The sequence below is a fragment of the Myxine glutinosa genome, chromosome 10 (assembly GCF_964187855.1).
Source record: "Myxine glutinosa chromosome 10, kmMyxGlut1.1, whole genome shotgun sequence".
Lineage (NCBI taxonomy): Eukaryota > Metazoa > Chordata > Myxini > Myxiniformes > Myxinidae > Myxine > Myxine glutinosa.
The window spans coordinates 56,238,654-56,265,922 of NC_136270.1; the positions used below are offsets into that span (position 1 = coordinate 56,238,654).

The 27,269-nt window shown below is 49.7% G+C and overlaps 1 protein-coding gene across 2 annotated transcripts in view; it reads left to right on the top strand.

Moving 5' to 3' along the window:
- The first annotated feature begins 315 nt into the window (after positions 1-315).
- Positions 316-27,269, top strand: part of INSIG1 (insulin induced gene 1) — a 56,276-nt gene continuing 29,322 nt past the window's right edge. Inside the window, exons 1-3 of one of the 2 annotated variants that reach the window (XM_068127769.2) lie at positions 316-676; positions 14,607-14,852; positions 19,430-19,554. In XM_068127769.2, coding sequence (XP_067983870.1) covers positions 14,654-14,852; positions 19,430-19,554 — 324 coding nt within the window. In that variant the 5' untranslated portion in view covers positions 316-676; positions 14,607-14,653. Of the gene's footprint in view, positions 677-13,287; positions 13,741-14,606; positions 14,853-19,429; positions 19,555-27,269 lie in introns of those variants that run through there. The other variant, XM_068127768.2, reaches the window with a different exon arrangement.

The following is a 27,269-nucleotide window of genomic DNA, read 5'->3' on the forward strand; positions in this document are numbered from 1 at the left end:
CAACTTGTAAAAAAAATACCATAAAATATACGGGCTGCAAAATACTTGTGGGCGATGATTCCATTGGCATGATAAAACGCTTCTTCTTCACTCCGCTCCCCCTTGTGTTGCATGTACGAGTACAATTTGAGTGGAGCATGAAGCACTCGTCCTCTTCGATTCCCGTCTGACCCCCACTCACTCATCCAAGAGATGGCGGCCTATTATCGCCAGCATCCTCGCCAGATGACTGTCCGACCGATCTCAGGGCAGAGCGTCCGCGTCACAGCCGTGCAAGCGGCTGATGATGTCACCACGTAGCCTTGTGCTCCATTCATAAGAAGAAGAAGAACCTAGACAGGAAGTTTTATTTTTGCAGCATTGTGGAGTCGGCTGCTCATCGGAAGGATTTCAAAGCGGTCTTTAGACAAAAAAACTCGTTTTAAGATCGCAGGAAAATCGTCCGGCGTTTCAAAATAAATATTAATACTGTGCGAACATTGTTTATAGTAAATGAGAGCAGCAAGTATATGTTTGCTTTCGTCTCGATGACGCAATATCGTATTTCGACTGCAATTGGCTGGACTGGCTCAGCTGAGGGATGGCTCCGCCCATTGGTTTGGCGGTAGTTGTTTGAGGCGTCGTTTTGATGTTTGATCACCAAATCTACTTGTGGATGTGGTCAACACCAGTCGTGGTGAGTTCATTGGTGTGGTACTCCTGGTATGTTATTGTGGTACTCGTACTATATTCGTGTGGAACTCGTACTATGTTCTTGTGGTACTCGTACTATATTCGTGTGGAACTCGTACTATGTTCTTGTGGTACTCGTACTATGTTCTTGTGGTACTCGTACTATATTCGTGTGGAACTCGTGCTATGTTATTGTGGTACTCGTTCTATATTCGTGTGGAACTCGTGCTATGTTATTGTGGTACTCGTGCTATGTTATTGTGGTACTCGTGCTATGTTATTGTGGTACTCGTGCTATGTTATTGTGGTACTCGTACTATGTTATTATGGTACTCGTGCTATGTTATTGTAGTACTCGTACTATGTTCGTGTGGTACTCGTACTATATTCGTGTGGTACTCGTGCTATGTTGTTATGGTACTCGTACTATATTCGTGTGGTACTCGTACTATGTTCGTGTGGTACTCGTACTATGTTCGTGTGGTACTCGTGCTATGTTATTATGGTACTCGTACTATATTCGTGTGGTACTCGTGCTATGTTATTGTGGTACTCGTACTATATTCGTGTGGTACTCGTGCTATGTTATTGTGGTACTCGTGCTATGTTATTGTGGTACTCGTACTATGTTATTATGGTACTCGTGCTATGTTATTGTAGTACTCGTACTATGTTCGTGTGGTACTCGTACTATATTCGTGTGGTACTCGTACTATATTCGTGTGGTACTCGTGCTATGTTATTATGGTACTCGTACTATGTTCGTGTGGTACTCGTACTATGTTCGTGTGGTACTCGTACTATGTTATTGTGGTAGTCGTACTATTTTATTATGGTACTCGTACTATGTTATTGTGGTACTCGTACTATGTTCTTGTGGTACTCGTACTATGTTCTATGTTCTTGTTCTTGTTCTATGTTCGTGCTCGTACTATGTTCTTGTGGTACTCGCACTATGTTCTTGTGGTACTCGCACGATGTTCTTGTGGTACTCGTACTATGTTCTTGTGGTACTCGTACTATGTTCGTGTGGTACTCGTACTATGTTCTTGTGGTACTCGCACTATGTTCTTGTGGTACTCGTACGATGTTCGTGTGGTACTCGTACTATGTTCTTCTGGTACTCGTACTATGTTCTTGTGGTACTCGTACTATGTTCGTGTGGTACTCGTACTATTTTCTTGTGGTACTCGTACTATGTTCTTGTGGTGCTCGTACTATGTTCTTGTGGTGCTCGTACTATGTTCTTGTGGTGCTCGCACTATGTTCTTGTGGTACTCGCACTATGTTCTTGTGGTACTCGTACTATGTTCTTGTGGTACTCGTACTATGTTCGTGTGGTACTCGTACTATTTTCTTGTGGTACTCGTACTATGTTCGTGTGGTACTCGTACTATGTCCGTGTGGTACTCGTACTATTTTCTTGTGGTACTCGTACTATGTTCTTGTGGTACTCGTACTATGTCCGTGTGCTACTTCTTTGGTTTCACTGTAATTGTGATGTTCAATGCGCAGTTTGTCTGTTATTTGCTCTTTTTCACCCCTCAGCCCAAATTGGGCTAAGGGGTATTGTCGTCCGGGCGTCCGTCAATGTCATGTATGCAGTGCAAATGTTCACCGTTGTATCCCTACACCGGGACCGGGTTGTATCCCTACGCCAGAGCTCGGATGGCGCTGCTGTGAATCGGGCCTTGATCGGCAGAGTGAATAAACGCGTACGACAATTGATCGCAGTTTGTCGAGATACTTTACATGGCGACGAAGGTAAACATCTAGACCATGACATCTTTCGGCCATTTCGATGAATTCGACCCTCATGAGGGGGATTTTGACACGTATTCTGAGCGATTGTCTTTCTACTTCGAGGCGAACGGCATTGCGACCGAAGGCCTGATGAAGGCCGTCTTCCTGTCCGTTTGCGGAGGTGAGACGTTCACACTCGTTAAAAACCTGATTCGGCCTCGGACAATCCAGGAGCTCACGTATGCAGAGCTCAAGGCCGCTTTGAAGGAACATTGCAACCCATCTCCTTCAGTCATCCTGCGTCGGTTTAATTTTTACATGTGCAGACAGCAGCAAGGTCAGTCGATCGCAGACTTCATTGCACACCTCAAAAAACTGTCATCTGTGTGAGTTTGGGGACACGATTGATGACATGCTTCGTGATTTGCTGGTGGTTGGCATGTCCGATGACCGCACTCGTAGACGCCTGCTTGCTGAGAGAAGACTGACGTTCCAAAATGCCAGAGACACCGCAATTTCCATGGAAAGTGCTGAACGCAACGCTACAAGCATCGGTGCCACTCGCTCATCTGGTACCAGCCCTGCTGTGAATCGGTTGGATCATGTTCAGCCACAACGTTGGAACAAGGCTCCTCGTCAGAAGCCAGTGCAGTCTCAAACCCACAACAACTGTTTTCGGTGCAACGGAAAGCACCCTCCGGAGACGTGTCGGTTCAAAGATGCCACCTGCCATTTCTGTTCGAAAACTGGCCATATTGCTCCAGCTTGCATCACTCGCAAATCGGGAAAAGGAAAAGCTGCTGACAAGATTCATCAGTTTATCGGTTCGGAGGAACCCGAGCTTGACCAGGTGAGCTCTGTTTCCGACAACTCAGAATCGTATGACCTGCTTCATATTGATTCTCACCATAGGCGGGACCCTCTTCTTGCCAATGTTGTCGTCAACAATCGACCATTGCAAATGGAGGTCGACACTGGTGCGGCCGTCTCGCTCATCAGCCATGCTGTTTTCACAAACCTGTGGAGTGATGCTGACCGACCCCATCTGAAACCTACTACCTATGGACTCTCCACCTATACAGGTGAGAAGATTGTTCCCTGCGGTACATGTGATGTCACGGTGGGCTACGATAACCGTGAGTTTCACCTACCCCTGATCGTCATTCCTGGAAAGGGCCCTTCCTTACTCGGCAGGAACTGGTTGAGCATAATTCGACTGAAGTGGGAAAGCATTCATCAACTCCGGGCAGCCAACGTTTCTCCTACCGCAGCATACACACTCAAAAATGTGCTGGATACGTACCCGGATGTCTTCAAGGATGAGCTTGGAACCTTGAAAGGACATACGGCTAAACTCAGGGTTGACCGGGATGCCAATCCTATATTTTGCAGGGCTCGCCCAGTCCCTTTCGCCCTGCGTGAGCGGATTGACAAGGAACTGGATCATCTTGAAAATCTGGGGATCATCGAGCAAATCCAGTATGCCGAATGGGCGGCGCCCATCGTTCCAGTCATAAAATCGGACCAGTCCATCCGCATATGTGGAGATTATAAAATGACCGTGAACAGGTGTTCTTCATTGGATAAATATCCAATCCCGAGGATCGAAGACCTCTATGCTCGTCTCACGGGAGGCAAGACTTTTACGAAACTCGATCTCAAATCCGCCTATCTACAGCTCTGCTTGGACGAGAATTCGAAACAGTATCTTACCATCAACACGCATCGTGGGTTGTATAGGTACCACCGACTTAGTTTTGGAGTGAAATCTGCACCTGGAATTTATCAGCGTGTCATGGACAGTTTGTTTGCCGCCGAACGCAACGTCGTTTGTTACCAGGATGATATTCTGGTTACTGGTCGTACGGACGCGGAACATCTACAGAACCTGGAGAGAGTTCTGAAGAAGATTTCGGACTCCGGCCTACGTTTGCGTCGAGACAAGTGCAAGTTTATGGTGCCATCAGTCACGTACCTGGGTCATACGATTGATGCCGAGGGTCTACACCCGACAGATGAGAAAGTCCGAGCTATCAAGGATGCTCCTTCTCCACGAGATGTGACCGAATTGAAGTCATACCTCGGTTTGCTTCAGTTCTATGGTCGTTACATCCCGAATGTGACCGACGTTTTGGGCCCCCTTTATCGGCTTTTGAGGAAAGGAGTCTCCTGGAGCTGGGGGTCTAGTGAACAATCAGCATTCCAGACCTCTAAGGATCTGCTCAAATCGTCCAATGTTCTCGTTCATTTTGATCCAGAGAAGGATCTTGTGCTGACATGCGATGCCTGTCGGTATGGAGTGGGGAGTGTATTATCGCACGTGATGCCTGATGGTACAGAAAGACCGGTTGCATTTGCATCCAGAACGTTGACCCCGGCAGAGAAAAACTATTCCCAACTTGACAAGGAAGGATTGGGAATCGTTTTCGGCGTTGGCAAATTTCGCCAGTACCTTCTTGGACATCATTTCACGATTCGCACTGATCACAAGCCGCTGATCAGTCTGTTTGGTCCAACTAAGGCGACATCTGACACACTACCGCCCAGGATCATCCGCTGGTCCCTGTTTCTCGCTGCTTATGACTACACCATATGTTATAAGCCCGGTTCGTCTATCACAAATGCAGATGCCATGAGTCGGTTACCCCTTCCAGAATCCGTTGATGATTCGCCTACACCAGGATCCATTATCGCACTGATGGATCATCTGGAAGATTGTGCTGTCGATTCTGGCCAGATCCGCACTCATACTCGACGAGACCCCGTTCTGTCCAGAACTGTCCAGGCTGTACAGCTTGGATGGCATTTGCTACCTGAGGGTGACCCAGATTTTGCGGCTTTTAAAGCACGTAAAAACGAACTCAGCGTGGAAAATGGTTGCCTACTCTGGGGATGTCGTGTCGTGATCCCGAAAAATCTGCGTTCCAGGGTCATGGATGAAATCCATGACTGTCACCCCGGGATTGTGAAGATGAAGTCACTCGCCAGAAACTATGTGTGGTGGCCGAATCTTGATGCTGATATCGAACATCATGTTCGACATTGTTACCCCTGCCAGAGCACCCGGAATACACCTGCGAAAGCGCCACTGCATCCCTGGGAATGGCCCAGCGAACCGTGGCATCGCCTACATCTCGATTATGCCGGGCCTATTAACGGCAGCATGATTCTAATAATTACGGACGCGCACACAAAATGGATTGATGCCTATGTGACGCGTGGTACTACGTCAGCCATTGTCATCGAAAGACTCAGACGCTGTTTCGCCACTCATGGTCTGCCCAGGATGATCGTGAGTGATAACGGTTCGTGTTTTTCCAGTACCGAGTTTGCCAAGTTCACACGTCGGAACGGCATCAAACATAAGTTTGTCAGCCCACATCACCAGGCTTCAAATGGCTTGGCCGAACGATCCGTGGGAATCATCAAATCCGGATTGCAGAAACTTCAGGAGGGAACCCTGGAAACAAAGCTGTCTCGTCTCCTGTTCAAATACCGCATCACGCCACAATCAACAACCGGTGCAGCTCCGTCTGAGTTATTGATGAAACGACACTTGAGATCGACACTTGACAATCTCAAACCAGACATATCATCAAATGTTTATCAAAGCCAGCTTAATCAAAAGTTGGTGCATGATAAGACGTCCAACAGTCGATGTATCAACATTGGAGATCCAGTGTTTGCCCGAAATTTTGGTGCAGGTGCGACGTGGCTACCGGGAGACATCATCGAGAAGCCAGGTCCACTGTCCAGTGTGATTCGCCTGCAGGACGGCCGCGAAATTCGTCGACATCAGGACCACATAACCTACCGTCACTGTGAGTCGATGGAGCCTGTAGCATCGTCACAGTCAGGACAACAGTTCGACCCGCCACTGCCGGAGATCGTCGTGGCCGCTCCAGCCGGCTCGGATGCCCCGAAAACCTCTGCAAACGCTACACCCTTCGTGGAGACCAAAGGAATCACCTCGGACTCTGTATCCACTGGTACACCGCGACCCAAAGGAATCACCTCGGACTCTGTATCCACTGGTACACCGCGACGCTCAATGCGTGAGAGAAAAGCACCCGACCGGTTGAATCTTTGAAGATGTTTTTTTTTCACGTTGACACATGTTCTATTTTCACGTATTTTCATTATTCTCATAACCGTTTGCACACATATTTTCACATGTTTTGGAAATGTTGCTTTTGAAATGTCAATTCTGGAAATCTAGCACGTATTGCTCTTGGTAATTTTGGACTTAAAGGGGAGGATGTCATGTATGCAGTGCAAATGTTCACCGTTGTATCCCTACACCGGGACCGGGTTGTATCCCTACGCCAGAGCTCGGATGGCGCTGCTGTGAATCGGGCCTTGATCGGCAGAGTGAATAAACGCGTACGACAATTGATCGCAGTTTGTCGAGATACTTTACAGTCAACTTTTGGTTTCCGTCAATTTCAAGCAGAACGGCCTGTCTGATTAAATCCATGTTTGCAGTGTGTGTTGGGGTTGAGTCGAGGAAGGTTCCTTTCGAAAATGGGCGCGCTGCGATTTTCAATATGGCCGCCACGGCAGCCATCTTGAAATTGGTTTCCACCATGCATGGGCTGAGGGGTTACGCCCGCTTTGCGGTGCTATTTATTTATGGTTTCATTCCCCCCCAGGTTCGTTCGTGTGACGTTTCCACACCACCTGGTAAAAAACGAGGCCATTGTGGCGGTCGGGGAAATGTTTGTTTATTTGTTTTATAATCAATTGGTTTGGAACAATTATTATTATTGTGATATTGACAGGACAAGGACATGCAGCCTGCGAATGTTAAAAGAGGACATTTCGGACGGTAGTAAAAGGCAGGACCGGGTCTTTGACTCCCTCAACAAGGTAGTTGATGCATGGACTCGGTGTCGGATATGTACCTTCCTGCTTCGGGGATAAAGAGGTACATGTCGGGTTGCCATATTTGATTTTCAAAACAGAGGACAATAATAAATAAATAAATAAATAAAAGTCTTCTTAAGAATACAAGTCATGTTGTATTCATGTGTTTTATATATAAACTGTGCACCACAACATGTCATCCAGATTGAGTATCTCGAAATAATAACAAGTGTTATGGCCACAAAAAATCTATGTTATTGAAGGAACTGCGCTCCAACGCGAGTCGAAAGAATTGACGCGACCAAAGACGGAATTCGTCCGAGTTGCTTTATTGAAACAAAACAGCTCAGGTATTCTGACAAGCCCGTTTATCGGGCAGCAATATATATACACATTTATGTCGAAGTTTGCCCGGCAAAAGCTATACCGGGCATGCCCGGGTGTCAAGGGCGAGCCTTGGAAAGGCGAGTCTGGACCTGCCCGGGCGTGTTTGGCTGCGACCTGGCAAGTCGAGGCTGGGCGTGCCCGGGCGCTCTGGACGAGCCCTGGAAAGGCGATAGCGGGCATGCCCGGACGCTCTGGGCGAGCCCTGGAAAGGCGATAGCGGGCATGCCCGGACGCTCTGGGCGAGCCCTGAAAAGGCGATAGCGGGCATGCCCGGGAAAGACGAGACCGGGCGTGCCCGGGAGGTTCGGGCGTGCCCGGGAACAGTGAGTCCGGGCATGCCCGGGAGAGGCGCGTCTGGCCGTGTTCTGGCCGGTGCAAGGCGATTGTGTGCATCCAGCGGTAACCGCTACACACGCCCCTCCAGAATCGACCTGCACCGGCAGGGTTAATTTAAGGGGGGTCCGGATGACCCGGCCGAAGCGACCCCTGGAGGGTCGTGGGGAGGGGTCCGACGTGGTGGTGGGTGGTCGAGCGGGGGGAACTGTGGACGGGGGGCGGCCTCGCCGCGGAGGAAGGGCCAACCGTGGTGGCCGGTCGACGTCCATGTGCACCGGTTTGAGGCGGCCCACAGAAATCCGGTCCGGCCGTCCGCCAAAGTCGACGATGAAAGACTTGTCGCCCTGTCGCAGGACCCGGAAGGGCCCGTCGTACGGCGGCCGGAGTGGCCCCCGGTGCGCGTCATGACGCACAAAGACGTACTCCGCTGTGCGAAGCGCCGGGGGGACGTAGGACTGGGGGCCACCGTGGCGGCACGTCGGCACGGGGGCAAATCGTCGGGCGGCCTCCTGGAGGTCCGAGCGCTGGCGAGCGGCGGACCAGGGACTGGTAGCGTCGGGCACGAATTCGCCCGGGACGCGGAGCGGCTGGCCGTAGACGAGCTCGGCGGCGGACGCCTGGAGGTCTTCCTTGGGGGCCGTGCGAAGGCCCAAAAGGACCCACGGCAGCCGGTCGGCCCAACCGTCGTCCTGAAGGCCGGCCATGAGTGCGGCCTTCATGGAGCGGTGAAACCGCTCGCACAACCCGTTGGCTTGGGGGTGGTAGGCCGTGGTGTGGTGCAGCGTGACCCCCAACGAACGGGCGACCGCGCCCCAAAGCTCAGACGTGAACTGTGGGCCGCGGTCGGACGAGATGTCCGCTGGTGCGCCGAAGCGCGCGACCCAGGTGGCGAAGAACGCCTGCGCCACGTCGGCGGTGGTGGTGGAGGCGAGGGGCACGGCCTCCGGCCACCTGGTGGTCCTGTCCACCATGGTGAGCAGGTGGGTGAACCCCCGCGAGGGGGGCAGGGGACCCACCAGGTCCACGTGGACGTGGTCGAAACGCCGTTCAGGCACGGCGAAAGGTGCCAGCGGGGCCTGGGTGTGGCGGTGGACCTTGACCCGCTGGCAGGCCGTGCAGGCGTTGGCCCAGTCGCGGATGTTTCGTCGAAGGCCGTGCCAGACGAAACGCGCCGACACCAGCTTCTGAGAAGCTTTCCGGCCCGGGTGAGAAAGGCCGTGGATGGAGGCGAAGATGCGGTGCTGCCAGGAAACGGGCACGATGGGGCGAGGCTGGCCCTGGGAGACGTCGCAGAGCAGGACGGTGCCCGCGAAGGGAATGTCGGCCAGGCGGAGGCCCGTGTCCGCAGCACGGAGTGCCTGCACCGAGGCGTCGGTGGTCTGGTCGGCCGCCATGAGCGCGAAGGCCACGCCGAGGTGGACCGCGTTCGCGCTGGCCCGAGAAAGACAGTCGGCCACGGCGTTGTCTTTGCCGGCGACGTGCCGGACGTCCGTGGTGAACTCCGACACGGCGGAGAGGTGGCGCTGCTGGCGGGCCGACCACGGCTCCGTGACCTTAGCCATTGCGTAGACCAACGGCTTGTGGTCGACGAAAGCCGTGAATGGGCGGCCCTCCAGGAGGTGTCGGAAATGGCGAACGGCCAGGAATAGCCCGAGCAGCTCGCGGTCGAACGTGCTGTAGTTTAACTCGTTCGGCCGGAGTTGCCGGCTGAAAAAAGGGAGTGGCTGCCAAACCCCGTCCACCCATTGCTCATGGACGGCGCCCACCGCGTAGTTGGAGGCGTCCGTAGTGAGGGCGATGGGCGCGTTGAGCACCGGGTGAGCCAGCAGCGTTGCGTCGGCGAGGGCCCGTTTGGCGCTGGCGAAGGCCGCGTCCATGGCCGCGGACCAAACAATGTCATGCTTGGCCGGCTTGCCCCGGAGGGCCTCGTAAAGGGGCCGCATGAGCTGAGCAGCGCGGGGCACGAATCGGTGATAAAAATTCACCATGCCGAGGAACTCTTGGAGGGCCTTGATGGAACGGGGACGCGGGAACGTGGTGATGGCCTCGACCTTGGTCGGCAGCGGCACGGCCCCGGTCTTGGTGATGCGGTGGCCCAAAAAGTCAACGGTCGTCGCGCCGAAGTGGCATTTGACCGGGTTGACAATTAAGCCGTGCTCGCTGAGGCGACCGAACAGTGTTCGGAGGTGGAGGAGGTGCTCGGCGCGGGACGTGCTGGCGACGAGGATATCGTCCAGATAGACGAAAAGAAACGGCAGGTCGCGCAGCACGCCGTCCATCAAGCGCTGGAACGCCTGGGCCGCGTTCTTGAGGCCAAACGGCATCCGCAAAAATTCGAACAGGCCGAACGGCGTGATGACTGCCGTCTTCGGGACGTCGGCCGCCCGGACAGGTACCTGGTGGTAGCCCCGTATCAGGTCAATTTTCGAAAAGATGACCCGTCCCGCCAAACGGGCGGAAAAGTCCTGAATATGCGGGATCGGGTACCTGTCGGGGGTGGTAGCGTCGTTGAGACGGCGGTAGTCGCCACACGGGCGCCATCCACCCCCCGGCTTTGGCACGATGTGCAGTGGCGAGGCCCACGCGCTATCGGAGCGCCGCACGATGCCGAGGTGCTCCAACGCGTCGAACTCGGCCTTCGCCACGGCGAGCTTGGCCGGGTCGAGGCGGCGGGCCCTGGCGTAGACCGGCGGGCCCGTAGTGGGTATGTGGTGCTCGATCCCGTGCCGCACCGCGACGGCCGAAAACGTCGGCCGCGTGAGGGCCGGGAATTCCGCGAGCAGGCGAGCGAACTCGTTCGGCTGCCGGGAGGGCGCACGCCAGTTCGGTCGGCGCGGAGCTGCTCATCGTGCACGCCAGGGAGCTGAAGGTCTCGGCGTTGACAAGGCGACGACGTTTGACGTCGACCAGCAGCCCGTGCGCGCAGAGGAAGTCGGCGCCCAGCAAAGCCATGGGGACGCAGGCGGTCACAAAAGTCCATTGAAAACGCTGGCTGCCGAAGCAGAGGGTGACGACGCGTGGGCCGAAAGTGCGTATGGCCGAGCCATTAGCAGCGACCAAAGAGGGGCCGCAAACGGCGTCCCGCCTGTCCTGCTCGGAGGCGGGTATGACGCTCAGTTGGGCGCCGGTGTCACACAGGAAACGCCGCCCAGACGCTTTGTCCTGAATAAACAGCAAGTTGCCCGAGTGGCCGGCGCTCATGGCTGGGAATGAACGCCGGCCCGGCCGTTTCCCGACCTGCCGAAAGTGCACGGGGGCCGGCACGTCCGAGCCTTGTGTCCGAACCTGGCGTGGTAATAACACCACGCCCGGTCAGGTGGAGGCCCCGGCCGTCGTGTCGGAAGCGGGCGGTGCGGCGTGGCGGCCGCCAGTTGCACCGGCAGTTCGGCCTCCAACCGCGCAGGGCGCTCGGGTGTCGTGGGCGTCGCCTCGGACGGCGGCGGGCTCCAGGTAACCGTGCCGATGTGCTGGCCCGCCGAGGAGATCTTATCGGCTTCCCTGGCGAGGGCGCGGGAATCCGTGATCAACGTGCCAGCCAGGGCGAGGCGTACCGGGTGAGGCAGCTGGCGAAGGAACAGCTCGCGGAACAGAAAATCTGGAGAGTGCTCACCGAGCAACGAGAGCATATAGTCCATGCGCTCGGACGGGCGCGTGTCGCCGAGCTCGGGCAGAGTGAGCAGGCGCCGTGCGCGTGCTGCCGGTGAGAGGGCGAAAGCGTCGAGGAGGAGCGTCTTCAGCGCGTCATACTTGTCGGCAGCCGGCGGGTGCTCGAGGAGGCTCAAGGCGCGGGCCACGGTGGCGGAACCGAGCGCCGCCACAACATGGTGGAAGCGGGTGTCGTCCGCGGTGATGCCTCGCAGGGCGAACAGAGTCCGCCTGAGCGAACCAAACAGCCGCGTGAGCCTCCCAGAAGGTAGGCAGTTTAAGCGTCACTGCCGTATCCATGTCGGTAGGTCACCAATGAAGGAACTGCGCTCCAACGCGAGTCGAAAGAATTGACGCGACCAAAGACGGAATTCGCCGAGTTGCTTTATTGAAACAAAACAGCTCAGGTATTCTGACAAGCCCGTTTATCGGGCAGCAATATATATACACATTTATGTCGGGAAGTTTGCCCGGCAAAAGCTATACCGTGCATGCCCGGGTGTCAAGGGCGAGCCTTGGAAAGGCGAGTCTGGACCTGCCCGGGCGTGTTTGGCTGCGGCCTGGCAAGTCGAGGCTGGGCGTGCCCGGGTGCTCTGGACGAGCCCTGGAAAGGCGATAGCGGGCATGCCCGGACGCTCTGGGCGAGCCCTGGAAAGGCGATAGCGGGCATGCCCGGACGCTCTGGGCGAGCCCTGAAAAGGCGATAGCGGGCATGCCCGGACGCTCTGGGCCAGCCCTGGAAAGGCGAGAGCGGGCATGCCCGGGAAAGACAAGACCGGGCGTGCCCGGGAGGTTCGGGCGTGCCCGGGAACAGTGAGTCCGGGCATGCCAGGGAGAGGCGCGTCTGGCCGTGTTCTGGCCGGTGCAAGGCGATTGTGTGCATCCAGCGGTAACCGCTACATTATAATAATTCAAATTTCAATGTACCCCTTTACATGTGGTGAGGCTTTTCCTTTGACCAGTTCTTCAATTTTGTGAGTGAGGATGATGGGCTCCACTCGAGCTCCACAATGTGATTGTAAATCGCACCTTTATTTGCCACAGAGACTACGTACCAGCTCTACGTACCAAGAACTCGGCTTCCCAATCTTCTCGACCACTTTGAAACGCAGGAAGTTTGTCTTTGGTTCTGCAGCGAATGTGAACTTTAGTTTTGGCATTTTAAAGAAGAAAATCGAATAAATGTATACGGTATCACGGTATGGACTCAGAAAAGACTGAGTGAGCACACCACGGAACTCTCTCACTACGAGGTTGGGCAGGAAGTGAACGAATGAAGTTCGAACATGTCCATTACGCCATGACGGAAAAGTAGAGACCTGTACGTAGCTGCCCCGGTCCAAACATCACTTAACCGCATTTTATAACCATAAAAAAACGTACAAAAATGGTTTCATCCACTAAATAAGGTAAAACGTATCCCAAATCTTAAAATTTGTACCTTTGAAAATGCCAAAAAAAACCGGTAAAACCCGGGTATTTATTAATATTTTAAAAAACCCGGCCGGATGGAAATTTATGGATCGAAATGGAGATGTCCATGAAAAACCGGACTATGAATTGTTTTCTATCCTCCAACACTTTGCTTTTCCATGATCTTAGGCGTTGTTTCCCAAAAATCATTTCAGGTGTTAAGGGGGGGGGGGGGGGGGGGGGTTCTACTCTGACCCCAGTCGGCATTGCTAGGCCTAGAGTGGGTAGATTATGTTTTTACTTTGCTATCCAAAGGAGAGTGTGTTCTGAGATGCAGCCATATTCTGGTATTGCTGCAGCTACAAACGTGAGAGGCAGTTTAGAAGCTGGGAAGTTTGCATCCGCGCAGCTACCATCAGCATGTGTGACCTAATAATGGCGTCTTACACCAGTGCGGTGTTAATGATTTCTCTTCCACAGCTTCTTCTCATGGAGTAATTACTTTGATCATGAATATCTTCTGCATGTTTGCCTTGTGCACCAATTTTTATATACAGTCAGACGCCGACGTTCGCGAGGGATACGTTCCTGGATACGATGCATCGTTCCACAACATGGTCTCGGCTTGTGGAAGAGCTAGGACACGGGACAAATCAGGAATCGGGACAAACAAGGGATGTAAGTAACTATGAGTGGTAAGGGAGAACGCAAAGATGGAAACATAAGCAGATATTTTCGGAGTAATGAGGGTGGTTTAACAGGTGTAGAAAAGATCAAGGTTTTGGATGGGGAAGATAAGAGATGGTGGTGAACAGCTGTCTTGATGACCTGGAGGGAATAATGAGATTGAAGAAAGTATGGAAGGTGCTTCCACAGGCAGGGAAAAAGAGGAATAAATGAGTGGAGGTGAGCAGAGGTTCTGGATTTGGGCAGTTTCATGAGGGGGGAGTTGCTGGTGTACCGTCTGCATCCTGCAGATACCTGAGGGGGACAAAGCATGGAGAGGGCAGAGGGTGCAAGTCTTGACAAGGCACCACCAGGTTTTAGAGGAGGGAGACTAGTTTGAAATCTCATTCTTGAGATTGGACAGATGTTGTTGTTTTTGGCTCTCCAGGGAGTAGACACACCTGTTGCGAGCTGTGTGGAATGATCTGAGGTTGTCTTCAGTTGGATTTGCCTTCCCAGAGGGAAATGCAAGTTGTTTTAACGCAACTACTTCACCATAGGATTCAGAGTACCAAGAGCAGGAGGATGGGTAAGATAATTGAGGAGATGGGACGAATCTGTGGATAAGAGAGCAGGTTTCTGTGGAAGAATTCCCAGGCTGAATTGATATCAGCGGCGGTGGATACAGGAGACCAGTTCTGATGTATAAAAAAAAAAAACTGTGAATACGCAAAGCACGAATGTAGAAGCAGGTCACATGTTATGAACCGTGAATACGCGGGGTCCTCAAATGTCGGCACAGCGAATGTCGAGGTCCGACTGTACCTATTTTAATTAATCTTTTTCTTTTTTTTTCTATTCTCATTCTTCACCTGTAGATTTTTATACCGTAGCGGTTGGTACGATCCTTGTCCTGTCCGTACACATGGGCGCACTGCTCTGGCCGCCTGGTGGGCCAAGCCTCGTCTCCCGCATCCTGCTGCTCTTCCTTGTGGGCGTGCTGCTCGCACTCGTACTCGACCTTCTGCACATCCAACGACGAGTCGTCCTCTTCCCTCCTGAGGTGGTCGCGGGATTATGTCCTGGCGCATGGTGGCTGCCTCTTTGCTGTGGATCAGCTGCTGGTAAGAGATGGCATCGAGCCTATTAGTATTGACTATTGTATTATGTCATTGAAATGTACAAGCTGTGCATTCCTCGTAATCTAACATCGAAAGCTCTTTCTGTCCACTCACTCACTGAATCGCTGATATAAATGTTTCGAGGAAATTTTGCATTCTTGTTCAACCTGAAGCCAATATTCCAGGAAAAATGACTAAACTGTCCGTGAATGCAAATACCCGTGAACAGAGGTCTGCCCGTGTTTCCTCTCTTGCTCATGGAGGGTTATGTGACAGAAGATGGCACGTCACATGATCGCTCGTGGGTGTTTCTAGGAAGTATATAAGATGGGAGGCTTGGTGTTGGCTTAATGGTTAAGGTGGCTGGCTTAAGATCTTAGGGTCTTGAGTTTGAGCCCCTGTCGTGCCGTTTAAATAACAGGTGAGTTGACTCAGCCTGTCATCCTTCCGAGGTTGGCAAAATGAGTACCAGCTCGTTGGGGTAATAAACCATTGGAGTATCCTGCGTCGGAGTGGTGACCCTTCCAGGATTGTCCTCCTTAGCCAATGAAACTGCCTCAGCAGCTCAAGACGTGAAGAAATGGTTGTTTTTACATAGGAAGGTGGTGATAAAAAATACCATTCTGTCAACCTGGAGTTACATAAGGTGTTTCTAGGTTTATGGGGGTTTGATTTGAAAAGTTTAGGTGGGTTTTTTGTCATATACGGACACTGTGTCAGAGACTGGGAACAATCATATCCTTGGACATTGTGTGGTTCTGCTCTGCTTCCCCAAAATTTACAATTACTTTGACCAGTAAAGAACCAATCCTCATGATAGGGTTAACTCTCCCACTTTTATGATGTTTATATCGTATTGTGATGGATGTGGCCCGGATAACTCCGAAAGGTCGAATGCACTGATGTCAGTCAGTTCACCGAGAGACCTCGATCAGGTCAATCATTGGTCATAACCCCTCATGAGGATTATCTTGGCAATTGCTGGAAGGAACTGCTTTTCAATTGCTCCAGAATGGCCTAAAATGCAGTAAGCAGACTCTGTGGCATTGTGGTTGGAGCGTCCACTCGGAGTCTGGAAGGTCAACGATTCGATCCCGACTCTGGGTGAGTCATATCAAAGAATATCAAAATGGTAGGTGCTGCTTTCTCGCTTGACACTTGGTATTTAGAGGATAGAACAGGATAAACTTTCTTGCTTGACACATCATTTATATTTTATAAGATAGAATACGGATAAACCCAGTGGGTCAGTATCCCTTGGGGATGGATATTTCTCCCTGAAAAAGACCCCGTTTACTGCGAAGAGAAAAGCACCATCACGAGATGGCACCATGGGCGCCCTGATGTGTTCCAGGAAGTAAATTCCCCCAAGGCCATGTCCTGTGTTGTCTGCTGTCTCTGCATATGAGTGCATGATTTGTATGTGGCAGCTCTTCCAAGAGCCCTAGAAATTGTAGAAAGTGAGAGAAAAAGAAAAGAAAAAAAAAGGTTGACGCTTCTATAAAAAGACCACAGACACTTTAGGTCGGATCCTCGCGCCCAGTGTCGGTTTACCATACCTTTAAGAAGACTGTGGGGATGAGGTAAATGTGGGGAATAGGGAGGGAAACAGTGTAAGCGGGTGTGCAACGGATGTTAATTGGCCGAGCAAACCAGGTGCTGGCTTAGAGGCCAGGTGTTGGCTTAGAGCCTGGTTGAGGAGCCTGGTGTTGGCTTAGCGGTTAGGGTGCCGGCTTGGGATCCTAGGATCCTGGGTTCGAATCCCGGTCGATCGCTGAATTAACGCCAGGGGGATTGACTCAGCCTGTCATCCTTCCAAGGTCGGCAAATTGAGTACCAGCTTGCTGGGATAAATGATCACGGTGTGTACCCCGGTTTAGAATAGGTACACTGTATCCCTGCGCATCGTAAGAGCGTGACCAAGGGTTGGCGTCAGGAAGGGCATCCGGCCATAAAAACATTGCCTCAAAAAGGGAACCATGATTGTCATGGGGCCCGCAAGGCTAACCCCCGCTGTAGTGGGGGAAAATGGCCTTAAAACGTTCATTCATTCATTCATTCATTCATTCAAACCAACGTTACACGCTGCACCCCTTTGGCTACCAAAGGCCAATCAACGGCTTGGGCTAATTAGATCCAGGAGTCCTATCTCCAACCAAACTCAAACAAGATAAGTCAAGACACGATCCTTTATATCACATGAGGTTTAATGAGCAAGCAAGGTGAGATTTGGCAGGAAAACGAGCAAGGACAATTTTGATGATGATAATTATACAGGAAATGGAGTGAAAGTGAGCATCGGCAATACAATAATTATATTATATGCAAATACTACAGGTCAGGTCAGGTATGAGAGCATGCGTCGGAGCAGCGCGTCGCCACATCCACTTTCCGACGTACTCCAGGGGCCTCCGTCTGGCCATCCCAAGGCTGATGCCTGGCCCATCTCCATCTCATTGAGATTCCGATCAACCTGCTGCAACCACGAGGGACACAGTCGGCCGGTTGGCCTACTCCACTCACGAGGCTCCCTTGCTGAGAGTATCTTGTGAGCTGGATCAGCGTCCGGAAAACGAGCCACGTGTCCATACAGCTGCAGCTGACACTCACGGACCAGCTGACACTGCAGATGACGCTCAAATACTACAGCACGCATACATTTCCCCTTATCCCCTGCGTGACAGTGAGGGATCATCTACGAGCCCCAAATACCTTGCCACAACCCGGCTGGATTGTGTCCACCCAATGTTCTGGCCCGATGGTCTGCATCTTGTTCCCCTCGTGCTTCCTCCCAGATTCTCCTCTCTGCTTGGCTCGTGCCCCCAATCTCCTGGGGCGCTTAATGATCTCTGATTGGAGACGATGGACTATGTAGCTCTGGCGGTAATGTTGCTGGTGAGGAGATTGCAAGGTGAGGTGGAATGAGGTGAAATTGCGCATGTCTTGGTGTGATAAGTGTGTGCGATGAAGTGAGGAGAAATGAAAGTACGACAAGAACCAATTGTGAGAAAGAGGCGGGCGTAGCAAAGCGAAGCGAGCGAGCTGCAGAAAGGGAAATAAAGGAATACAACAACAACATGCATTTTAAGGCCATTTTCCCTGCTAGAGCGGGGGTTAGCCTTGCGGTCCCCATGACAATCTTCTCCATTTTGCCATATTATCTGCATATCTCCTTGTTAACCCCCTTGCCCGCATTTCTTCTTCCACCATCTTTAGCCAAGTCTTTCTCGGTCTTCCCCATCCTCTACTTCCTTCTACATTCATTTCCATCACTCTTCTCAACCAGTCACTTTCATCCTTCCTCAACACATGACCAAACCATCTCAACCTGTTTCTCTTCACAGCATCAATCACAGGCTCTATTCCCATCATCTTTCGCAATTCATCATTTGTCTTCCTCTCTCTCAACGATACTCCACACATCCACAGAACCATTCACATTTCCACCCTTTCCAGCCTTCGTTGCTGCTCTACGTTCATTACTCATGTCTCGCTCCCATAAATCATAACACTTCTCACACATGCAGCATACACCTTTCCCTTCAGCTTCAACGACACTCCCCTCCTCATCAGCACGCCACTCAGTTCCCAAAACTTCTTCAATGCACATCTCACTCTAGCAACCGTTGCCGAGTCTGATCCACCTTCTCCATTCAGCATGTCTCCTCGGTAACAAAATGTTTTCACACCTTCCAGCTTCACGCCGTCTCCAAGATCCACCTCAACATCTCAACATTTCAACATTTTCTCGCCCTGGATTTTGCCAAAGTAGACAAACGTGCTTATAGGCCACAGGCTTTCCAATAACGATGAGTTCAGAGGTACATACACTTATATGGGACTTGTCCAAATACCACTTTGGCTTCCTTCTTCATCTATCGGGTGCACATCCTCCTCTGAGAGAAGCTCTTATCGTATCTGATGCATGAATTCCAAAAGGCCACTGATTCCATGGCGAGCAGCATTGCATCCACCGATTCCATGGCGAGCAGCATTGCGTCCACCGATTCCATGGCGAGCAGCATTGCATCCACCGATTCCAAGGCGAGCAGCATTGCATCCACCGATTCCATGGCGAGCAGCATTGCGTCCACCGATTCCATGGCGAGCAGCATTGCGTCCACCGATTCCATGGCGAGCAGCATTGCATCCACCGATTCCATGGCGAGCAGCATTGCGTCCACCGATTCCATGGCGAGCAGCATTGCGTCCACCGATTCCATGGCGAGCAGCATTGCGTCCACCGATTCCATGGCGAGCAGCATTGCGTCCACCGATTCCATGGCGAGCAGCATTGCGTCCACCGATTCCATGGCGAGCAGCATTGCGTCCACCGATTCCATGGCGAGCAGCATTGCGTCCACCGATTCCATGGCGAGCCGCATTGCTTCCACCGATTCCATGGCGAGCAGCATTGCATCCTGGAAGTTGCTTTGACACATAATTATGGATTACCTCGGTTTGCAAATTTGTGCAATAGATGCAAAAGCATGTTTTCTGTATGTTGTGCATTCCTGTGAATAAATGTCACATTGGACGAGCATGACATGTATGCTAACTGCACCAATGATCTGTTGCAGTCGCCATCGGCCTCCTCTACCCCTGCATGGACAGGTGCCTTGGTGAGCCGCACAGGTTCAAACGTGAATGGTCTAGTGTCCTACGGTGTGTTGCCGTCTTTATGGGCATCTACCATGCCAGCGCTGTATCCTTTTTAATCCTATCTTGTGATATCTTGATATGTTGTCCCCTGACTTTTAATATAGATGCTTCATTACTCTCCCTCTATTTATCTCTGCCACTGAAGGTGGGCGCTGCTTATGTCTTCGCCCTTGTATGTCTGTCTGTCTGTCTGTCTGTCTGTCTCTCTGTGTGTCTCTGTCTGTAAGCAAGATATATCAAAAACTATGGACGGATTTGGACGACACTTGGTGGACGGTTGGGTGTGCGACAACGATAAATTGATTCAATTGTGGTAAAAATCCAGATCTGCATCCGGTATTTTAAGCGACACTTTTCACCATTGAGATCGTGCCATAAACGATAGATATGGCACATTGGCACATCTCAAAAACGATAGATATGGCACATTGGCACATCTCAAAAACGATAGATATGGCACATTGGCACATCTCAAAAACGATAGATATGGCACATTGACACATCTCAAAAACGATAGATATGGCACATTGACACATCTCAAATACGATAGATATGGCACATTGACACATCTCAAAAACGATAGATATGGCACATTGGCACATCTCAAAAACGATAGATATGGCACATTGGCACATCTCAAAAACGATAGATATGGCACATTGGCACATCTCAAAAACGATACATATGGCACATTGGCACATCTCAAAAACGATAGATATGGCACATTGGCACATCTCTAAAACGATAGATATGGCACATTGGCACATCTAAAAAACGATAGATATGGCACATTGACATCTATCGTTTTTGAGATGTGCCAATGTGCCATATCTATCGTTTTTAAGATGTGCCAATGTGCCATATCCATCGTTTTTGAGATGTGCCAATGTGCCATATCTATCGTTTTTGAGATGTGCCAATGTGCCATATCTATCGTTTTTGAGATGTGCCGATGTGCCATATCTATCGTTTTTGAGATGTATGGCACATTGGCACATCTCAAAAACGATAGATATGGCACATTGGCACATCTCAAAAACGATAGATATGGCACATTGGCACATCTCAAAAACGATAGATATGGCACATTGGCACATCTCAAAAACGATAGATATGGCACATTGGCACATCTCAAAAACGATGGATATGGCACATTGGCACATCTCAAAAACGATAGATATGGCACATTGGCACATCTCAAAAACGATAGATATGGCACATTGGCACATCTCAAAATGTTGTGGACACATTTGAACAAAACTCGCCCGTTGAGTTGGGTGGGAGATGAGAACGAGCGGATTATATTCAGGTCAGTTGCGAATACAGATCGGGCCTATTGGTGGGATAGCAAACGTTACAGATCGGGCCTATTGGTAGGATAGCAAACGTTACAGATCGGGCCTATTGGTAGGATAGCAAACGTTACAGATCGGGCCTATTGGTAGGATAGCAAACGTTACAGGTCGGGCCTATTGGTAGGATAGCAAACGTTACAGATCGGGCCTATTGGTAGGATAGCAAACGTTACAGGTCGGGCCTATTGGTAGGATAGCAAATGTTACAGATCGGGCCTATTGGTAGGATAGCAAACATTACAGGTCGGGCCTATTGGTAGGATAGCAAACGTTACAGATCGGGCCTATTGGTAGGATAGCAAACCTTGCAGTTGGGGCCTATTGGTAGGATAGCAAACGTAACAGATTGGGCCTATTGGTAGGATAGCCAACGTTACAGATCGGGCCTATTGGTGGCATAGCAAACGTAACAGATCGGGCCTATTGGTAGGATAGTGTGGATCATGAATGTGTGGATCACGAGGATCATGAATGTGTGGATCACGAGGATCATGAATGTGTTGATCACGAGGATCATGATTATGTGGATCATGAATGTGTGGATCACGAGGATCATGATTGTGTGGATCATGAATGTGTGGATCACGAGGATCATGATTGTGTGGATCATGAATGTGTGGATCACGAGGATCATGAATGTGTGGATCACGAGGATCATGATTGTGTGGATCATGAATGTGTGGATCACGAGGATCATGATTGTGTGGATCATGAATGTGTGGATCACGAGGATCATGATTGTGTGGATCACGAGGATCATGATTGTGTGGATCATGAGTGTGTGGATCACGAGGATCATGATTGTGTGAATCATGAATGTGTGGATCACGAGGATCATGATTGTGTGGATCATGAATGTGTGGATCACGAGGATCATGATTGTGTGGATCATGAATGTGTGGATCACGAGGATCATGATTGTGTGAATCATGAATGTGTGGATCACGAGGATCATGATTGTGTGAATCATGAATGTGTGGATCACGAGGATCATGATTGTGTGGATCATGAATGTGTGGATCACAAGGATCATGATTGTGTGGATCAGGAGGATCATGATTGTGTGGGTCATGAATGTGTGGATCACGAGGATCATGATTGTGTGGATCATGAATGTGTGGATCACGAGGATCATGATTGTGTGAATCATGAATTTGTGGATCACGAGGATCATGATTGTGTGAATCATGAATTTGTGGATCACGAGGATTATGAATGTGTGGATCACAAGGATCATGATTGTGTGGATCATGAATGTGTGGATAACGAGGATCATGATTGTGTGGATCATGAATGTGTGGATCACGAGGATCATGATTGTGTGGATCATGAATGTGTGGATCACGAGGATCATGATTGTGTGGATCATGAATGTGTGGATCACGAGGATCATGATTGTGTGCATCATGAATGTGTGGATCACGAGGATCATGATTGTGTGGATCATGAATGTGTGGATCACGAGGATCATGATTGTGTGGATCATGAATGTGTGGATCACGAGGATCATGATTGTGTGGATCACGAGGATCATGATTGTGTGGATCATGATTGTGTGGATCATGAATGTGTGGGTCATGATTGTGTGGATCATGATTGTGTGGATCATGAATGTGTGGATCATGAGGATCATGATTGTGTGGATCACGAGGATCATGATTGTGTGGATCACGAGGATCATGAATGTGTGGATCATGAATGTGTGGATCACGACGATCATGATTGTGTGAATCATGAATGTGTGGATCACGAGGATCATGATTGTGTGAATCATGAATGTGTGGATCACGAGGATCATGATTGTGTGGATCATGATTGTGTGGATCATGAATGTGTGGATCATGAGGATCATGATTGTGTGGATCACGAGGATCATGATTGTGTGAATCATGAATGTGTGGATCACGAGGATCGTGAATGTGTGGATCATGATTGTGTGGATCATGATTGTGTGGATCATGATTGTGTGGATCATGAATGTGTGGATCATGATTGTGTGGATCATGAATGTGTGGATCACGAGGATCATGAATGTGTGGATCATGATTGTGTGGATCATGATTGTGTGGATCATGAATGTGTGGATCATGATTGCGTGGATCATGAATGTGTGGATCATGATTGTGTGGATCATGATTGTGTGGATCATGAATGTGTGGATCATGAATGTGTGGATCATGATTGTGTGCATCATGATAGTGTGGATCATGATTGTGTGGATCATGATAGTGTGGATCATGAATGTGTGGATCATGATTGTTTGGATCATGATTGTGTGGATCATGAATGTGTGGATCATGAATGTGTGGATCATGAATGTGTGGATCATGATTGTGTGGGTCATGATTGTGTGGGTTATGATTGTGTGGGTCATGATTGTGTGGATCATGATTGTGTGGATCATGATTGTGTGGGATCATGATTGTGTGGATCATGAATGTGTGGATCACGAGGATCATGATTTTGTGCATCATGAATGTGTGGATCATGAATGTGTGGATCACGAGGATCATGATTGTGTGGATCATGAATGTGTGGATCACGAGGATCATGATTGTGTTGATCATGAATGTGTGGATCACGAGGATCATGATTGTGTGGATCATGAATGTGTGGATCACGAGGATCATGATTGTGTGGATCATGATTGTGTGGATCATGAATGTGTGGATCATGATTGTTTGGATCATGATTGTGTGGATCATGAATGTGTGGATCATGATTGTGTGAATCCTGAATGTGTGGGTCATGATTGTGTGGATCATGATTGTGTGGATAATGATTGTGTGGATCATGATTGTGTGGGATCGTGATTGTGTGGATCATGAATGTGTGGATCACGAGGATCATGATTGTGTGCATCATGAATGTGTGGATCATGAATGTGTGGATCACGAGGATCATGATTGTGTGGATCATGAATGTGTGGATCACGAGGATCATGATTGTGTGGATCATGAATGTGTGGATCACGAGGATCATGATTGTGTGGATCATGAATGTGTGGATCACGAGGATCATGATTGTGTGGATCATGAATGTGTGGATCATGATTGTGTGGATCATGATTGTGTGGATCATGAATGTGTGGATCATGATTGTGTGGATCATGAATGTGTGGATCATGATTGTGTGGATCATGATTGTGTGGATCATGAATGTGTGGATCATGATTGTGTGGATCATGAATGTGTGGGTCATGATTGTGTGGATCATGATTGTGTGGGATCATGATTGTGTGGATCATGATTGTGTGCATCACGAGGATCATGATTGTGTGGATCATGAATGTGTGGATCACGAGGATCAGCTTGTGTATTATTCCTTGTTTGATTTGTTCCTGGAAGGAGGAGTAACGTGAACAGGACATGATGCATGATGTTAGACCATCCTGGTTTTGTGTACATTGTCATGTACCTGAATACCCAAAACACCCCGAAGACCCAAAACACCCCGAAGAACCAAAACACCCCGAAGACCCAAAACACCCCGAAGACCCAAAACACCCCGGAGACCCAAAACACCCGGAGACCCAAAACACCCCGGAGACCCAACACACCCCGGAGACCCAACACACCCCGAAGACCCAAAACACCCCGAAGACCCAAAACACCCCGAAGACCCAAAACACCCCGAAGACCCAAAACACCCCGAAGACCCAAAACACCCCGAAGACCCAAAACACCCCGAAGACCCAAAACACCCTGAAGACCCAAAACACCCCTGAAGACCCAAAACACCCCTGAAGACCCAAAACACCCCTGAAGACCCAAAACATCCCGAAGACCCAAAACACCCCGAAGACCAAAACCACCCCTGAAGACCCAAAACACCCCGAAGACCAAAAACACCCCTGATGACCCAAAAGACACTGAAGACCAAAAAGAGCCAAAGACCCTTAAAGACCAAGAAGACCCAAAAGCCCCTGAAGACCCAAAAGCCCCTGAAGACCCAAAAGACCCTGAAGACCCAAAACACCTCAAAGACCCAAAATACCCTTAAAGGCCCAGAGGATCCAAAAGACCCTGAAGACCCAAATGGCCCTGAAGACCCGAAACACCATGAAATCCAAAAGACACCGAAATGGTCAAAGATGCCTACCCCTCTGAAACGAAGTGTCGTGAGGCGTGCGGAGCGCGCCGAGTCACGCTAGTAAGCTTGAATTTGAAGGTTAAATGAGTTTGAATTATCCTGCCAAGTTTGAGTGTGGCCTCGCTGTTTCCATCAAATTCCTGCCTTCCCTCCATTTTTCCAAGGTGGTGCTGACCACTACCACCTGATCTCCATACAGTGTCAGCAGTGTTGTTTTTCGTCCCCTTTCAATTCTTCCTTCCCCTGTGCTCCACATACCTACTCGTACCCATGGCAGTCTGTAGTCTACCACTTTCTCAGCATACCCTGTACACCTTTAGTAAACTTTGTCCATGAGTATTGATTTCTCTACTAGTCAGGTATGGTAGTAGCCTTTGTCAAATTGATGGTGATTGCTCAGGTAGATTGGCCTAACCTTTTGCATTAGGTTCAGGGTATCATTTCACGGCTGGGATTGGAGGCCGATGGATTGCATCGTTGAGATGGCGGCTGCATATACGACGTTGTGGAAGGATCATCTTGGCACCTCCATCGGGAGCTTTTGGCACACTTGATGCTATTTTGGGAGTTGAACACCTGAGTTTGCTTCAGTGGCTTTCTGCGAAAGGTAAAAGGGCCTAGTTGGTATAAGCTAGAGTCCCTGTATAAAGAGTTGCGCCGAGATGCGCTGACCCGAGATTTCTGGTCACGTGATTTCGTGGCGCCATTTTGTGTCTAACTTCACCGTGCGTGAACGTCAGCTTGGTACGGGAATGTTGTTTATTGCCAAACAAAATGACTGGTTGTTCTGCTTTTGGTTGTTCAAACCAATCTGGGAAATATAAGATGTATAGATTTCCAAGTGATAAAGTCAGAAGACAAATTTGGGAAGCGAAAGTCAGACGAAAGAGCTGGAAAGCGATCGACTCCTCGAGACTCTGCCAGGTAGGCCCACGCCGCTTGATGATCGATGTTCAAAAGCAATTCTATCTGCTCGGTTTTTTTTTGGTTGTCTGTCCGTTGAAAACCCTTTTAAAGGGAAGTGATTTGTGTTTGTTTATAATCTTCAAGGAGCTGACCAAAAATGCATTTCCGTGGGAAGAACCCTGCTCAATTTTTTTCGGGTAGTCCTAGTGGACCGCATATTGTCCTTGATTGATGAAATGTCCTGGTACAGTGACATTGCCTGGTCTGCGGTTGGGTAGTCTGCGGGCAATGTCACTGTACTTTTTCAGAGGGAATTAATTTTGATTTTATAGGGGTGGGAAACCCATGGTCCGTTTTGTTTTCAGTTGTCTGTCCGTCCATTCAAAACTTATTCCGAGGCAAGTTATTTTTTTGGTTTAAAATCTTTAGCCTAATCGGCAATCATAAAAGCAATTTTAGGGGGGGACCTGCTTAATTTTTTTGCGGGTTGTGCAGCCAAGTCGCCAGCTATGAAACATATTAATCGATCAGGCAATATCCATCAGAGTTCTGGGCAAGGGTGTAGTAATAAATGAACGTTTCAATCTTACAAGATGCCGATGACGTTTTCCTTATGTCAGAGACAGAAGCTGACTTGCAGCTTGTTAAATCATTACAATGGAAATTGTATATAAATGTCGATAAAACTAAAGTTGTACACTATAGAAATATGGCAATACCACGTACAGAATTTGTTTTAAGTGTGTTAGACTATATGTCGGCTGGAAGTCCTACACCGTAATTGCTCTCGGCACCCTTTAAAAAATATTGGATATGCCCACACTCCTTTCTAAAAGTTATTAAAATTCAGAGAACGACAGCATTGGTTTGTCTTACTTATAATGTTAGCTCTTATATGCAGTGTTGGCTTGTAATATGCATTGCCATACCACTTTTAATATCACCACACAGCTCTTTTTCACGGCAATAGCTGAGTTTTTGACAAAACAAATATCACCTGTATGTAATAATGAGACTAAATATGTGTAGTAAAATTTTTTTTGGCAGGTTTAGAATATATCACCCCATATCGCGAATGTACATGTATATCTAATCCGACACACTTAGACACAAAATGGCGTCCAAATTTGAGTTGACACAACTCTCTATATACAGGGACTCTAGTATAAGCCGTGTCCTGCCCTGCTGTACCGAAGGTCGCCCGGTGTTTTGTGCACACTGTTGCTTACCTTTGTTCACTGCACCTCAATTTAGAGCAGCTTCATCCAAGGTACACTCTCTCCCTCATCTCCATGGCATTTCCTTTGTATTCATTGCAACATCTTTACCTGCACCACCAAAGGTGGACGGAGTGTATTCACCCCTATTTGTCTGTGACTAGCACAGGTACGTCCGCAGCACAGGT